Raw genomic sequence first — 18,018 nt, forward strand, 5'->3', positions numbered from 1 at the left:
TCAAGTTTGCTTAGCCATGCATATTATTACTCAATATAGAGCTTGTTGTAGTGAATTCCCTACCTGTTAGGTTAGGAAAAGCCTAGAAAAGTAGGCCCAGGAGGTTCGGCAGCCATTTGGAAAGGGTGCCAGGGGGAATCCATTTTAGATACTCATTTCCTGAAGGGGGTGAGCTTAAGAGCTTGGAAGGAAATGAGAGGAGTGAGTGATTGGCTGGGAGAGAGTGGGCGGAGCTTAACTTAGAAAAGGAAAAAATAGACTTTTAAGGGGCATTTTAAAACCCTGTCAGGGGAGATTGAAACTGGGTGTCGAAGGAGCTAGGAGCAGAGAAGAGATTAGGAAGAGAGGCCTAAAGTGATCAGTTAGCTAGCAGAGATAGATAGTGGGAAGATTACAGCTATTAGGGAAGATAGCTGGGGAGTGGAGTGACAGATCCCAAAAGTAAAGAACTGTCTCTGTGGAGTTTGGGGTTACTTTCAAAGAAGAAAGCTTGTCAGTAATCTCTGGAGGGAGAAAGGAGTGTTACTTGCAACTAAGTTCTTGAACTGCTTAAAGAAACCACATGCTTTTATGACAGTCTTTCAAATCAACTAAGCTTAATGCCTATTTTGTTCCAGTTCTCTTAAATAAACATCTTTGTTTTATTGTTCACTACATCTGCCTCACGTGTGCCTCTGTACAAGAATTTTTAAAGTAGTTTTACCAAAGAAGTAAAAGGTTTAATGGTAGCAGCGTATATTCTAAAGGAGAAATCCTTTCAGTGTTACTTCAGTGCACAGGCCTGAGTGCGAATCCAGAACATTCTAGCTAAAGATACCTCGAGTAAGCCAAGGTCTTACCATTGCTTTTAAGTTTGGTGGGTGCCAGAGAGCTTTCAAAAGGTTTTCGGCCAGAAGAGAGTTCCAGCTTTCATTCCAGCTTTTTGTTTTGGTTTTTAATTAAAGAATCCCACTATTTTTTACATATTGGCGTCAAGCCTCAAACCTTTTATAACTGGTGTTCAAGGTTTGGGGATTTATACACTCCAAATAAAGCCTCCATCCATTATATTTGGTTTGCAGCAGTTGAGATTTGTTCACAAATAAAATCCTTAACCTTTATACTTGTCAACAATGAAAAGAAAAACCTATGAACATTTTCATTTGTGGATGTATGTTTCTCTCTCTCCATAATACTGTATATGCTAGAAATAATAGTAAAAAATGAACCCCAAACCTGGGCTGACTTACCATGGCCAATGGAAGTACTGTATCTTAACTCTTACTTTAAAAAGGAACCGCCTCCTTGTCTGAATGGAGTAGTGAAAAACCAAAGCTTAGTCTACCCTAGAAGAACATAAAAAGTAGGCATCAAGCCACTGTATTAACTCTCTCTACCACTTTTGGCCTTTTTGAGTGCCTGGGCAGGGAAATGGCAGTGTCTTTGGTGGGGTAGATGCTGCCTTCACCTTTCCATGGAATGTCCATCAACATATCAAAATCCATAATGTTGGCCTCAATGTGTTAATTTATTTTTGTAGTCCAGGCTTTTTGTTCATGAGGGCCTTTAAAACATCTCACAACCATGTGGAGGAGACTCATTTGTCACCAACAATACTATACCTACAAGAATAAGGTGGGCCTTTGCTTCTCAGAAGTCCCTACCTAATTAACATAGATGTAATCCAAGAGGTGCTTGGTCGAAAAAAATGTAAACTGGTAGAAAAAGCTAGAAGGGTTGCTAAGTTTCACATTCTCCCATGGTAAACCATGTTATCCCTTCCAATGCATGCAACTCTCACACATCGTTTTAATATGGCTTAAAATGTAGATTTGTACAAATAAGCAAACCAAGTAAAACATAATTACCCAATCAACATTGACAATATAGTGTGTTTAAACCTTTGCACACTTCTTTTGCTTTAGTTTTTGCTGTTTTAGGTTGAGGTATTCAATTATTTGCTGCCCTTTTTATCAAGACTTTGTGTTCTGCTTCTTCAGTCATTTTTAGAATGTTTTAGATTTTTCAAAAAATTTAATAGGCTACACGCCACCCAGAGAACTTTGGTCCATGGGAAGTTTAAAAGTGTAATCAATAAATCTATTTCAAAAAGCGGTTAATAGGGAAGTGCAGCTAAAGCATAAGCTCCCTTCAGAGACCATCTGAATTAAGCATTCCAGTAACGTGCCAGATCTTTTGGTGAGACTTTCTTAACGTTAAACACTTGCCTCAATGTCCACAGCTTTCCATCTGGAGAAACTGAGGCACTAATTATTTTGCTGCTGGTCCCAGTATGCCATACATTGTTTCTGCCGAGCTTGTGCTTAATTTTGTCTAGCCTTTGCATAATTCTGAATCTTTCTCCCCAATTGTTTTCTCAAAAATTCACTACTCCAGCACTATTATCTCTTGATTTGGGTTGTCAGGCGCCCCTATTATAAAGGATATCTCTTATTTGAGGTTTGAAAAGCTTCTCCCTCATAAAAGGATGGCCCTTATATATGGAACACCTGAACAAGATCCTAGAAAATCCCCCATGTGGAAGTGTGGGCTCTTTCATAAAGACATAGGAGAGGAAGTCATAGGGAGGAGGGAGCAAGCTTGTTTTCTGCTGTCCTGGAGACTAGGATGTGGAACAATGACTTCAAACTACAAGAAAGGAGATTCCATCTGAACATTAGGAAGAATTTCCTGACTGTGAGAGCCATTCAGCACTGGAACTCTCTGTCCCAGAGTCTGGTGGAGACTTCTTCTTTGGAAGCTTTTAAACAGAGGCTGGATGGCCATCTGCTGAGGGTGCTTTGAATGCAATTTTCCTGCTTCTTGGCAGGAGGTTGGACTGGATGGCCCATGAGGTCTCTTCCAACTCTATGATTCTATGTTTCTATGTCAAAAGTGTGTGTATCATATATTTTGAACGTTGAAACTTCAGCCATCCCTTGATATCCATTGAGGCTTGGTTCTGCAGCTCCCCCCCTCCCTCCATGACTACCAAAATGGATGCTTGTGTCCCCTTGTATACAGTAACACAGTTAAACGTGTCACTTATATAAAATGGCAAAATCAAATTTCCTTTGATGATTTAATGTTTTGAATATTGTGGCGACTTAATCCATGGATACAGAAAACATGGACATGGAGAGCTAGCTGAATATTAACTTTATCATGCATGATAGAATTGAAATCTACAACTTAATTTGAAATTAGATAACATATAAACTTATTAATAACTACTTCCTGATTGTCTACTCTGCATTTCATGATTTTTTACTGTCCCTGATATAGCCATGACAATAGAGAGGAACTAGCTTTAAACCAAAGTAATTTCAATAAGGATCTTCTTGATTAGGAAAGGAGAACAGAAGATAAGTACATGGAAATCTGTCATTCACTTCCTGTTTTCCCAATGGAAGAGATACATGCATATTGAGCATATGCATATAGTGCTCAATTCACAGAAAGTAACTAAGACATTATAGTGTTAGTGCTATGATTAATTATACTACTAGACTAAAAATGTAGTAGCAGTGAACTCTGTTCTTTGAGTGCCACATCTTATATAGGCAAACTGGAATTGAGCCAGAAATCAGCTGGCTGGGAAGAGCCCCATCATTTTCTTAGATAGCAAAAATGAAAGGATTAGGGAGATATGGGGAATCCTTCAAAAAATAAAAGTTTAAAGGTGGAGAGTTCCATAGTGATAATGGATAATGAGTATTTATTTATTTATTTATTTACTGTAATGATACCCCGCTTTTCTCACCCCTCAAGGGGGACTGAGGGTGGCTTACAAACTATGGCAATAATTCAATGCCAGATCCAGACAATAATAATATCAGTAAAACACAATATTATAAAACTGCAAAAAACATAAACATATCAATTAAAATAGTCTTTCAAATGATTAAAACATATCAAACATATCAAAAGTCTAGCACCAACTGAGCTTTGTAAACATTGAACCAATTGCTTTGCTGTTCTTCCGTCATACTTATGGGTCATATTAATCCACAAAGGCTTGCTTAAATAGCTGGATCTTAAGATTCTTCCTGAAGCTTAAGAGCGAGGGGGTGTTCTGATGTCACTGGGGAGGGAGTTCCACAGCTGAGAGGCCACCACCGAGAAGGCCTTGTCCCTTTCATCCCCACCAGCCGCACCTGTGATGAGGGCAGGACTGATAGCAGGGCCTCCTCAGAAGATCTTAACAGTCATACCGGATCATAAAGTGAGATACAGTCAGAAAGACTGGAATAATTTAGGGAGTATTGGAACTGAGGATCATTGTTATTAGTGAGGAGGGAATGGAATGAAGCAGCAGTGGGGTTGCTTTATATGTTGCTAGTTTGCATATGTTCACACAGGGTGTGTGGACTTCAGAGGAAAGATGAAGGAATAAAATCCAGGTAAATAAATGTACTTATTTCAAGCACACACAGCAGCTATTTTGGTATGAACAGTTGCTAATTTCATGCCCACATAAAATGTTTGGAGAACTATGCATTTCTATTCAAAATGAGATTTATACAGAGAGCATCTCAAGCATTTTTCAAGTGGTTTACCTTGAAACACCACTTTCATGGAAATCAAAATGGTATATTAACAACATCCATCTCTTCTGTACTGATGGATAAACCTCTTGAAATCTCTGACACATTCTTGAGATTTGCCATGGCATTTCCTGCGCCTTCCTCCCCCATGATCCATTTTTGTATGCTAAAAATGGAAGACAAACCCTTAGCCATATTAAAGCTGCAGGTAGAGAAGTAATGAGATTTCTTGCAAATGACACCTGAGGATGGCTTATCTGTGATTACAGAGATAGCTGAGAAATTAAGTTATTCCTGTTGGCACTTATGGATAAACTTGAACAGAACAGTGATATTTAAATAGCAGCACATACTTCAGTGTAGCTAACCTTCAGTTGGTTTATTGGTTTGTTGGCTGACTGGCTTGTTGTTTTTGATTTACAAGCCTTTTAACATACAAAGAGTATGACTACACAATCATCCCTATATACCTAATTGAATCAACCCACTGTTCCATCTGTTTTGCCTCTTACAGTGGACCACTAGATACTTGTGTGACAAGTTTGTTTGTTTTTTACAGAATATAGACTATATGAATATGGAACTACTTTAAATTTGATGTGATTTTATGTGATGTGTTTAATAATGTTTAATGTTTTATCAGGTGAGGGTCAATTTTGATGTTTTATACTTTTTTTATCAAGGGCATTGAATTGTTGCCAGCATTGTGAACTGCCCTGAGTCCCCAAATACCACAAAAGAATAAATAAATAATATGGTAGACCGAATCTTTTGTGAATCTAGTCAGCTGACTTAAGATTGTCCCAACCATCTATTCTGCATGAGCAGAAAATTCTTGCTGAATGATTTTTTTCTAAATTCAACATGCTGCAACATTGAACATGTTGCAGAAAAACCAGTGTATCATTTTATGTTTGAACTTATTGCCTTAGATATTGCAGTCAGGATCTCTAAATATGAATGAATCCTTTCATTTAGTCATTTGACATAGAATACTCAATTGACATCGCTGTCATCAGTCATAAATATATGTGCATGACACTTTACAGGTAAAACAACCAAGAAAAGAGTGGGTCCAGCCAAAGGTATTCAATCTAATACATGAGAGAGAGAGAGAGAGAGAGAGAGAATAATTAACTATAAATCAATACAATAGAACTGTAAAAGAAATCATCCAGACAAAATACAAAAAATGCAATGTAATCGTTAAAAAAAACTGTCCAAAACATACACACACATATGTCCTCTGCTTTTCCCTTCAGATTTGCCCCACAGTATGTGTCTTCACCTCTTCCAAAGGAAAAGTGTCCCCATTGTCTTGCATATAATTACACCCGTTGGTGAGAAAGTATGACAATTACTGTCTCTCTCTCCTTGCATTTCACTTTCAATTCTCCTCACTGTGCCACTTGGCTCAGTGCAATGTCCATCGTCCCTTTTAGCAGGTCCCAGGAGACTGACTGCTGGGGACCTCTTTTAATCTTTCCTGCTAAATAAATGGGCCTACCGGGTTGCCCTGGTTTGGGGGATTCTCTTTTGGAAGAGGCCTTTTATCCCAACAATCTTTCCAACCCTGGCAGCTCCCTCTACCTCCTCCACACCATGACTTCAGCAATCAAAGGAAATATTGACTCCCACATCCTGGTGCTTTGCTTTTGACTCTCCAGGATGATCCACATAGGTCTTTCCATTTGCCTTGTACAAACAAATCCCAACCTCCTTTCACAGGTGTGTCACCCACTGTTATTCATTCTGGGTTCTCCTCCACATTATCTGGTCTTGGCTCTGGGGATTCTTTCAGTTTTATAACCCCCTTTGGCCCCTTGGCACCTCAAGGAGCATGTGGCTCACCCACACCTTTGCCATGGTCTCCTTTCTCCCAAAATTTTGTTGTTTGTTGACTCTCACCAACCGAGGTCAGGAAAAGCAGGGATGGATTCATAACATTATGTGTTGGTTGCAGAACCTTGTTAGCAATTCAATTTAGTCACAAGGAAATCTTGGAAGTTTCTTTAATTCTAGGTTACTACTATACAACAAAATTACAAATCAAGAAAATGTAGGCAATAGTCCCAAACAGCCCCACTCCCTCAACTCCCAAAAGTTCCTCTGTACAGCCTCCAGATTTTCCAATATGAGTCGGTTCATTTTATCAGGCTGTTTCCCACACAGGGACCCAGATGTTCTCACTCTGTTTTCATGGCATGGAGATGTTCTGGTGTCTTGAACACAACAGATGTGGAGTCCATGAGTCTCCTTCTGTGGTTCACTAACTGGGTCAAGGTAGAGGGAGAAAATGAGTGGAGAACCAAACATTGCCTTCTCCAAACACAGTGGTTTCATCTTATCCTTTGACATCCCTCCACTGCACTTTTGTTACCTTGACAACAACCTGATGGGACTTTTCAAAATCTAAAGTTAATTTCCCTGTTGCTCCTTGTTATTGAAATTTTAAATATGAGCTACTTGCTTCTTGCTCTGAATCTCTGAGGTTCTAGCAAGTTGTAATATTTCTCTGAGCCAGAACTTACAACCAGTATAAAATCTTTGTTTCTCAAAATAATTGCATTTGGCTGTCAGGGTTATGTGGAGCTTAGACAGATGAGGCATGGCATGAACTGAACTTGTAGCAAAAAGGTGATGGGCAATTAAAAATGTAAATGAATTACTTCTTTCCCCTTGGCATGCACTAATGTCTTTATTTTCCATAATACCTTGTTCAACAAAGCCTCATAAACATACTGTCGACAGTGCAATGTTAATAATGTCAGAAGAAGACAGATTACCTAGCGTAAAAGAAGTGGTCTCAAGTATGACCTTTTCAAAAGCTTATCAGACACTGAGAGGTACAACACCTTTCCTTGGATCTTTCAGAGAAGGTTATACAAAGGCTTTCAGGGATTTACATCTGGGATTTAACCATTTTGAGCAGTATGTAATGATTTAGGCTTCTTTCTAGATCTGAGATGTTAAGGGATACATATTATACAATTTCATTCAAAATACAACAGAGTAACTAGAACTATTGTGTAGCCCCTTTGAAATCCTGGATTTCTAGTCTGCTATTATTGAAGAAGGACTATGAACTTGGAGTTGACTGAGAGGCATAACCACCCCAGAAAGCAGGACATAAAGGAAGCTGATCCTTACTGAGTGAAACTATTGGTCCATTTAGTACAGGGATGGGATTGAATATGGCCTTCTGTTCATATCCAGTCCACACAATCCCAGTGAACTGACATGCTTAAATAAAGAAGTAATTTGACATCTCCTCTATTTTCATTTTCACCCATTTGACACCCATGTATTGAAGAGTTTTTTTATATATAGTGTCAGAAGTGACTTGAAAACATACTGCAAGTCATTTCCGGTGTGAGAAAATTGGCCATCCACAATCCAGGGGATGCCCGGATGTGTTACGATCTTGCTGGGTGGCTTCTCTCATGTCCCCGCAAGCTAGGGCTGACAGACTGGAGCTTACCCCATCTTACAGATTCGAGCTGGCAACCTTCAGGTCAGCAGTCCAGCCAGCACAAGGGTTTAACTAATTGTGCCACCACAGCTTCCAGTTAGAGAACAGTAGGGAGGTTGAAAGGAGCAGAATTGCAGAACCTCATAGCAATTTTGCTGGGGCAGAAAAATCTTGACAAATTTAGGAGAGCTCCAGGGACTTCAGGTGGTATTCTGGACAGAACCAAGGACTGCAACAAAGAGATTTGGGAACATATACAGGATACAGTTTGTCCATTCTTGGCGCAGCTCCATCTAGCAGTGACTCATGAGAGTTACAGACTTTTCCAGCTTTGCCTGGAGATGTTAGGGAGATGTTTTTGTACCCAGCAATCCCAGATTTTTTTTCAATCTACAGCTGAGCTATCCTATATTAATGTTACCTGCAGTTTCTTGACAGTAATATCTGGCTGCCCTGTGAGGATTTTGTTATTGGTTTTTTTGTCCCAGACTTTCATCTGGTAGCGACTTTAATATTGATCAAATTCAACATTTATATTACTGGGGTGTGCCCCTCGGCCTCTTCCTAACCTTGCTGTAATATTCTATTTTTTATCAATCTTTGCCACATATTTTCTCAAATGCTCTGTCATAAAGAAATGGTCCCCTTTATAAAAAACAGTGAAAACTGATGTGAAGATTACCACTGACTTGCAAGGCCCCAGGAGTTCTCTCTACTCACCCACAGTGAACCCTTTCCACCTTTGCCATATAGTATTTGTGTCATGGAGCAGCAATTTTAGAGGGGATATTTTTGTTTTTACTGTAATTCCACTTTCATATGGGACTATAGAAGGTGAAGGCTTTGTTCTATCTGGTGCATTAGAATTTTGCATTGATGCTGAATGGAGCATTGTCAGTGGGATCGTTAAAAGGACACTGAAGCTGTGGAAGTTGCACATGAGTTGCAACTTCCCATACTTTTGTTATAGAAAGATTGAGTCATTTAGTTATTCTTTCAAACACATGTGTACATTTTTGCCTTTAGCAACTCTACTGAAAATCCCAAATGGGAAAGAGACTAATTGGTAGATAGTTACAAAGGTGAATATGTGTGGGTGCATGCATGAATGTGTTCACCAATATCCTACAACAGCTACTTAATGTATACATAAGTTAGTAGTGTCTTCCAGCCTCAGCCTCCTATCCCACCTTAACAGACAAAGGTGGTATGTTCAGCTTCTGATTGTGGCGCTAGTAGGATAATGTTTCCAATTTCATCCCACTAGTGAGCTAAGCAGTATCAAGCAATTGTGATGAGGTCCTGATTCTGATTGTTGAAACCTTACTTATTTTGGTAAAGGGTTTCTCAACTACTTCTGAATGGTCTAATGAAAGAATAGGTTTTGACTTGGTGCCAATCTGGCCTCCTTTTTTCCTTATTTTAAGGAAAGGAAAGTGTAGAACTGGCCATGGGCTTTGTAGTTTCACAAAGTCTTTAGCCTCCTCACCAAACTACAACTACCAGGATTCCATAGCATTGAGCCATGGGAGTTAGTGGTATAATTAATTTTGCAGTGTAGATGCACCCAAAGTCTTTATTTCTTCATTTAAAATTCATTTAAAATTAAAAGCACAGGAAAGTTGCCATGGAAAATATTTTTAAAGAAATAAAATGTTTATAATGCTTTTTAAAAAGAGACCTGTTTGATATTTTTTCATGGATAAAGATATCAGTAAATCCTTTAATATAAATTCTAGCATGTGCTGTTATTAATATCTATATCAAAAGAGATCTTTCAGCATTGTGATTATTGATAGGATTTATTTGGGAGATTAATAGAGTAATTCAGTGGTTTCTAGCCATGTTATGCGAAAGTAAGCTTCAGAAAAGTTCCCTTTTCAGAATACATCTCCCATAATCCTCTAGTCAGCATATCTAGGGCATTGTGAGATAAGATCAAAGATGGCATCTGAATCCATTGACAAAGAGACCATCACCGTCACTGCCATGAAAGGAAAATCTGATTCCATTGGGAAAGCATCCAATTTTGCCAGGGCTTACTCTGAAATTCCCTGCAAATCCATTTATACTTCATCTAAGTTTGTAAAAGCATTAATCTTTCTTTAATCCAATTTAGAGATTATTGGTAAAAGTATGCATGCATTTTTCCTTTCTCAAAATATTAGTTACATATAAATGTAGATGTTTCAAAATGTGTATTTGTGTTCCCAATCACATTTTAATTATTGAGAAGAAACATATGCATACTATATAAATACATTTGTAGATTTAATTCTTGCAAATTTAGTAATCTTTGGTCCTCCAACTCTATGGTCAAGCTCTAGCAAATGGGATGTGCTGGAGGACATAGAGATCACTAAAGGGAAAACTTATCTAGACATTCATAGGTCTCCAGAACATATGGTCAACTTTCAATGGGAAAAGTCAAGTTGGAGGACCTAGAGATTCCTAGACAAGGCTTCTCAAAGGTTAAAAAATATTGGTTTTTTTTTTTCAATTTCGGTTTTTCTGCTGTCAGATGGTCCTATGCCCCTACCTCTGATAAAATATAGTAAAAACCTGTGTTTTAAAAGACATATGTTAGAAAAGATTGCACAAAATAGACTACACATGAATTTCCTCATCGGTTGAAAACACATTAAGTCTTGCAAAACAGGAACAGGAAGAAAACAGGTAGGATTAGGAAAAGTGTCCATCAAATGGTATGCAGATGAGCACAGGCCAAGACATTACGTTGACCAGCATATACCATGAGTGAAACTCTGCTATGTCTCCTTACTTACCCCCCCCCCCCCAAATGGACTCATGGTTTTGATTCAATAGCCTCATAAAAAGACATTTTGTGGGTGGTGGAAAGAGGAGGTGGCTGGAAAGGTATCTAGCTATGACATATAGTAGAAAAAGACATCTTCCACCAACATCTCCCAGAGTCTTAGCAGATTATGTTGTCAGTATGCATCTGGCTATATGGCATAGCCAAATACCTCTCTGATCCTATTGGGCTCCTTACCACTCACATAATTCCTGTTTGAGGAGGTTATCAGTTGCAAAACCACAAGTCCTGGGGGGGGGGGTACATTTGTTGTGATGGATGGTGTCTAAGGACACCAGTCTCGACAACAATCAGAAAATAATGTGTGCAAGCATAGAAGGGAAAGTGTCTAGCAGATGACCACAGACCACCTATTGCAATGCAGCCTGAGCCTTGCCACATGCACAATGGAGGACCTTCTTATAGCAACACCAGAAGCACTCCAAGTGGCCAGCTACTGGTCAAAGGACATTTAGTAGAATGCCAAGTTTTTAAACTTTGTGTCTTCTCAAATACATTGGTTCGCTCCTCATGTGATAAATAAAATAAACTAACATAGACCTCCTATGCTTGCATGTGTTAGTAACAGGATGCTGGCTGCAGAATCTTACAAATCAACCCAAAGTGAGAATGGGAAGATACAGATGAGATTTGAAATAATAGAACAACATGATGAGATTTGCAGGAAACCCATTATGTCAGCCTATTGTATAGCATGGTCAGAAATCATTGTGGGCCGTCTTTCTTGTTGTTTGCCTTCAAATCACTTATGGCTTATGGTGACTCTAAAGCAGACTATTATGGGGGGGGGGGTGTTGCAAAATTTGTTCAGAGGATGTTGCCTTTGTCTTTCTCTGAGGCTGAAGTTACCCCTAATGAAGGGATATATCTGATAAAAGTTTATTTCAGTTGTTATATTAGCTGCGGTGCAGCTAAAACTACAGGAGAAAGGAAGAAAGAGTTTATTCCATGAGGAGAAAGAGAGAGAGAGAGAGATGACTGGTTTAGTACGTTCCCTCTGGCTACAGATTTTTATTGCTCCACTCCACTGAGTTTGTTTCTGAAAAGTGTGTTGCTTTCATTATCGCTAATGCATGAGATTGCAACCACTTTATCTCTTTTTGATTTGTTTCAGTAACAGCAATCAAGAAAATACAGAGTAAATTTCTTATCAAATCATATCATTGTCACTCTCAGCATGTATTGTGTGTGAGCGCGTGCGTGCGTGTGTGTGTATGTGTGTGTGTGTGTTGGTGTATGTCATATCTTCTCCTTCCAAAGGAGATAATTTATTTTTATTGGGATGAGAGTGGTTTATCCTTCAGAGTCCTCAATGTATTATTTTTAAATACAAAATGCCATTGCAATCAAAATAACCAAAAAAGGAGAAATGTAACATCAATATTAGGGGTGGGGGGAAGTTGGATTCTAAAGAAAGCTACCCTATATACGAATGCATAAGTCTACTCCCTTTTTCCTCCATGGTGTTACTTATGGCCTCTTTCAATGACAGAATGGAGAAATGGTGGTGGCTGCCAAAGGCAGTTGGCAGTCAGCACTGGTACTCTCCCCTCTCCATGCAATAATCCTTAACTTATCCATGTGTCATATATGACAGTTAAATTGGTGTCACACTGCAAAAAATCTGGAATGTAGATTAATGTTTAGTGATCTGGCAAAAATTGGAAATCTCAGAAATTCAGCTTAAGAAATCAAGAGGGTCTATATGACCCCCCCCCCCCCCAAAGTCAAAGAGTCTTTGCCTGGTGTAGGTATTACCATGAGCAAACTTTGATATATAACTATATAGATATATGGACATAAACAGTGTAACATTACCTATTTGTCCCACTATAATGCTACAAACCGATGTTAAATGATATCAGAAAAGATTTGAATTGCTTATAGAATTCCCCAGAAAGCTTTTTCAGCCTGGGGCTTTGTTTACTTCATTCTCAGCTCAGTAATTATTTGTTTGATTTCATTTTTTGTTATCTTTTGATTTAGACATTGCTGCTCTTTTTGCAAAAGCTGAATCCCGACCCTATCCAGGTAAGTATGAATGTCTGTTTCTTTGGATTAGTCTGTGGTATAAACAGGAGTCTGCTAGTGACTATGAGCTCAGACTATATTAAGTTTCTCCTCCTTCTCTTCCTCTGTGACCTCTTTCCCTCTTGGCACCAATCCCTGTTAAAAGCTCCATGACCTTCACCCTTTGCAACACAGCTAGTATTCAGTGTACAAATTGCTGCTGAGTCAAATTGTCATATCTCTGCTGTTTTCACAATATCTGCAAATTGCAGTGGGCAGCAGTGAGAGCCTTTTCTCACTTCAAGAGGATGGGCCATGATCTTTCCTAGACTATTGCAATTTGAAGAGCATCTCTAAATTGCAAAGCAACTACGTAATGTGATTCCCCCTTCTCTTTAATCTGTAAAGAGAGAAAGAAGGCTCTCCATTGAACTTCCAAAGCTTTCTATCAAATAATGACACAATTGTATTTATCTAGATTCAAGAAAGTTTCTGTATCATCTCCTAACACACAAGGGCTCTCAAAGCAATTAGCAAATAAAAATAATTCAAACAATACCAAGCACAAATCTCTATATATCCTGATTATGATCCCTGAGATTAGGCAACAATAAAATTCAGGCTGGTTACTAGTAACAGCTGATGGCTTTTCCCTCCAGTAGTTTGGTGAATCTACCCTGAATTTTAAATTCAAGTCTACTGCCCAAAGTATGGGTGCATCTGCACTGTACAATTAATGCAGTTTGATGGCACTTTAACAGCCATAGCTCAATGCTATGGAATTTGAGGTTTGGTGAGGTTTGGTGAGGTGCCACCACTTTGTCTTTGGCCTTTGTCAGAGAAGGCCAAAGAGCTTGTAAGATTCCAACTCCCTTGATTCCATAGTGTTGAGCCATGGGAGTTAAAGTGGTGTCAAACTACATTATTTCTACAATGTAGATGCACCATATAACCCCCCACTTTTATTTTTCTACACATTGGCCACTAGCTATTGCTGATTTCTTCAAAGCTAGCCAAACTTTGTGCATAATTGTGCATAGACTTGGAGAACTATTTTGTTGCTATCTTTGCTGTTATATAATCATGTGCTAGTGCTGATTGTTGTGGCTGATATTTTGGTCCCCACCTCAGTGTGCCTTTTTGTCATTGCTGACACTTGCATCCCTAATGAGCGAAGCTCTAATGAGCAGCTTTCCCGGCTTTCGAAATGACAGCCTGAAATAAGTCTAGCATAGTTTACTTTGAGATCTTCATCTGCTGTAGTGTTTGTTTCTCCAGTTACTGAAGACTAGATGTGTCTCATTGTTTTTCATGGTGGCTATCAATGGGAAACAGACCTAGGGACCTATTTATTCTATGCTGGACTTGACAATCATCTGGGACCAATTGGGGAAAATCATTATGAAACAATGTGTTGTGACAAATCAAGTAGTCTCTTCCATCAGCATTGCATATTTGCCAAACATTAATCAGGTTAGGCTTATTGAAAACTTCGGAGGGATTGCATGATGAAACTTGGATTTCTAAGGATGCATATACTCCAATAATTAATGCAATTTGGGACCACTTGAACTGTCACATCTCAATGGTATGGGATCCTCAGAGTTTTTATTTTGATGGGGCACCAGCACTCACACTTTAGTAGAGAAGGCAAAAAATTCTGTAAAACTACAACTCTGAGGATTCCATAGCATTCAACATGGTTGTTAAAGTGGTATCACACTGCATTAATTCTACAGTGTAGATCCACCCTAAAAGTACTATTCCTATTTGAGTTTTTTTAAAAAAAAAAAACTTGGATTCAATAAAAGCTTTCAATAGGCTGCAATGACAAAAAAACCCCTAAAAATATAGATTAATGCAAAGTCTGAGCAACAAATAGAACCAACAGTGATTGATCAGATTATTAATGACATCTCTTATCTTCCATCATTCCTTCCAGTACAAAACTCGGCTTTTGGAAGGAGATTATTGCTACTCTATGATAGATTTGGAAAACATAATGCATTGACAAGTTGTGTAACTATGCTGGCTACATTATATTCAAAATGCTCAAGATCAAAATTTCTATCTAGACCCTCCACCAAGCATGATTGCTTTAGTATCACTATTAGCTGTGTCATCTACATACTTAACAATGTGGAAGAAAGTGTACCTTTGTGTTCTTTAGGAAAGTCTAATATAATCTTGGCTAGTTTTTCAAGAATCTATGGTGCAGACATGCCTTAAGCAAAAAAGGGAATGCCTTGCAGTAAGCTATGGCTCTGTGACCAGCTTTCTCATTGCTTCTGACTAACAGTAATTCACCAGTTTTTTTGTTGGGTTCAGGGAGTTTTGCCACAATGACAGTAAGGATGATGGATGAAAAGGGACTTATGCCTCAGTACTATTTCCACAGGGGTAGAGAGCAGAAATTCAGTGTCAGCTCACATTAGAGCTGACCCCAAACCACTCATTCTGAATAATGTTTTTTTCTTAAGCTCTTCCTCAAAATCGCATGCATTTTTGTTGGCTGCTACCTTAGATTCTGTTATAAGGAATAAATCTCCTTGAGCTCCTTGGGGATTCCTCTGATAGATCCAGGTATTGTTGGAAGAGGAGTAGAAAGAGGAGGAAGACTGATTGCCCAGGTTAATGGGAAATACTTTAAATTATCTTAAAATGTTTTGAAGACTGTGTTAATCTTGAAGGGTGGCTAAGATGTATAGTGTGTGTCTGTGTGTGTTCTGGAGTCTTCATTAGATCCAAAAATTGACCATGGAACCCAAAATTCCAATCCAAGTGGCTAAGAATTTCTGCAATCTGAAATCCAAAAGAATAACCTTTATAAATAATAATAATAATAATAATAATAATAATAATAATAATAACAATGTCGAAGGCTTTCATGGCTGGAATCACTCAGTTCTTGTGGGTTTTTTCGGGCAATATGGCCATGTTCTAGAGGCATTTCTCCTGACGTTTCGCCTGCATCGCCTGTAGATGCAGGCGAAATGTCAGGAGAAATGCCTCTAGAACATGGCCATATAGCCTGAAAAAACCCACAAGAACTGAATAATAATAATAATAATAATAATAATAATAATAAACTTTATTTATACCCCACCTCCATCTCCCCAATGGGAACTCCGGGTGGCTTTCCAAGCTCTCTTATAACAGATGCCCTATTGGGGTTTGCTTCCAATACTAGCTATTCAGATGTTTTTAAGGAGTGTTGCTATTGTTATGTGCCTTCAAGTCATTTCTGACCTATAGGAACCCTAAGGTGATCTTATCATGGTGTTTCTAAGCTCTCTGCCAAATGAGAGATGTGTGTATTACTGGGTTTTCTTTCAATTCCATTTTTTTCATATACTTTAGAGGGACACTGTTGTTGATGACAATATTGTTGCTGTGTGTCTTCAAGTAATTTCCAACTTATGCCAACCTTAAGGTGAACTTGTCACAGAGTTTTCTTGGACTGAAAGTATGTGATTCTCCCAAGGTTGGCTAGTGGTGGAATCAACTTGAGCTAAGAATCCCTGAATTGTAACTCCATGCTCAAAGCACAAGATCATGCTGGCTATCTTAAGGAGTTTACAAATAGACAGAAAAGGCCATTCATTCAGTCACTCCAATATTTAGAAACAACCTGCCTGTAATATGGAGGATCAATTCAGACATAATGTAGTATCTCTGTTCTTTCCCTCTTCTCCTGCCTCAACCTGAACTGTCTCAACTAAATTATTCATTAAGTTATTTTAACTCCTTAGGTTGAATTATTACCTTTTGCTGTACAATGTAAAAAAAAGGATCCAGCTTTCACCTTCTCTTTTCTTATCCCCTCCATTCTCTATATCACGTTGATGAGGAAAAATAATTGTCATCTTCAATGGTATATTGAGTGACATTTTCTCCAAAATAAGGAAATGGAAGCTTACTGTCAAAAGATATGAAGAAGTACACTTACTTCCCACAGATGAAAGCCATCATTAGCTGATAAAGAGCTGTGTTTGCTGTAATTTTCAACTCAGTCTTGTTTCTCTTGGAACGCAAACTGCTGATAATAATGAACAGTGAGTTTGACCATATTCACAGGTTTAGCTCTGCAAGCTTCCTTGCACTGTCTGGAACGAAAATCTCTAGGGATAAATAAAGCAAATGTGGTTCCTGTTTGTCTGCAGAACTGAGTGCATGAATTATGCATCATTCATTTATTTGTAATATATTAATTCTCATGTTCTACAAACATCTGAAACAACCAAGGTGGTAGACAGCATATTAGAAATGATCAACAAATACACATCCTAAAAACAAATAGGTCATGTTGTGAATGCGGGAAGATTTCTAAGTTGCAAATCTTACAAAAAAGGAATTTAGAACAATTGTGTTGCTCAATGTTTTGCTTTATAGCTCTCATAAACTCTTATATTGTGTACAGATAATCATCCATACACACTATATGGAGTTGTGACAGCTATAAAGTGATATAATGTGACTTATAATGTGACTTATAAGCCAAAACATCCAAAGGGGCAAGGATTCTATGTTTGGGTGTGCAGTGTGATGGTGTCCTGGCAAAAAGCTCAAAATATGCTAGTCAACATCATGTGATGTAGCATCGAAGGGCACAATAGTCTAATGGAAATAAAATATAGAACAACTTATAATGCAGTATTATTTTATAATTCTGCAGACGAAGAAAAAGGTCATCTAGTGAAACTTGCAAAACAACTTATTAGCTGCATTTATGTCCAGCATTTATTCCCATGAGCTCAAGGCTAATTTCTACCACCTTTTCCTTTCTGCCCACAACAGATCACAGAGACAATACATGATTCACCCAAAATCACCTAGTACTTACGGTCCAACTTTCCTAGTTTGTCAGGGACAGTCCAAATCAGTACAGCCCTGCTTTTTCAGCTGCTTTCACAATGTCTCAATTTTAGTTTCTTCTTCTGAATCCCCTCCTTTTGTCTTTGGCTTACTTCAATGGAAGCAAACTGTGTTGAAAGTATAAAAGTAGTGTCCATTCAATTAACTCAGCCGAGGGGAGTACAGAAGTGAATAATCTTGCCCTTCCCAATAGGCTGAACCAAAAGCAAACTGATCCAGTTCAACCTATCTTATAAGTTCTTCCCTTTTTAATTTTTATATGAATATATATGTAGGATATCACAATTCACAATCACAAC

General features: G+C 38.4%; 1 protein-coding gene across 39 annotated transcripts in view; it reads left to right on the top strand.

Annotated features, from left to right (window-relative positions):
- NRXN1 (neurexin 1) overlaps positions 1-18,018 on the top strand; it is a 1,138,555-nt gene that overhangs the window by 243,743 nt on the left and 876,794 nt on the right. For 26 of the 39 annotated variants that reach the window (XM_067462984.1, XM_067462983.1, XM_067462987.1 and 23 more), the window contains one exon: positions 12,821-12,865. The exons of the other annotated variants lie outside the window; for them this stretch is intronic. In XM_067462984.1, the coding sequence (XP_067319085.1) occupies positions 12,821-12,865 (45 nt within the window). The remainder of the gene's footprint in view (positions 1-12,820; positions 12,866-18,018) is intronic. 39 annotated transcript variants of the gene reach the window in all.

The sequence above is a fragment of the Anolis sagrei genome, chromosome 1, assembly GCF_037176765.1.
Source record: "Anolis sagrei isolate rAnoSag1 chromosome 1, rAnoSag1.mat, whole genome shotgun sequence".
Lineage (NCBI taxonomy): Eukaryota > Metazoa > Chordata > Lepidosauria > Squamata > Dactyloidae > Anolis > Anolis sagrei.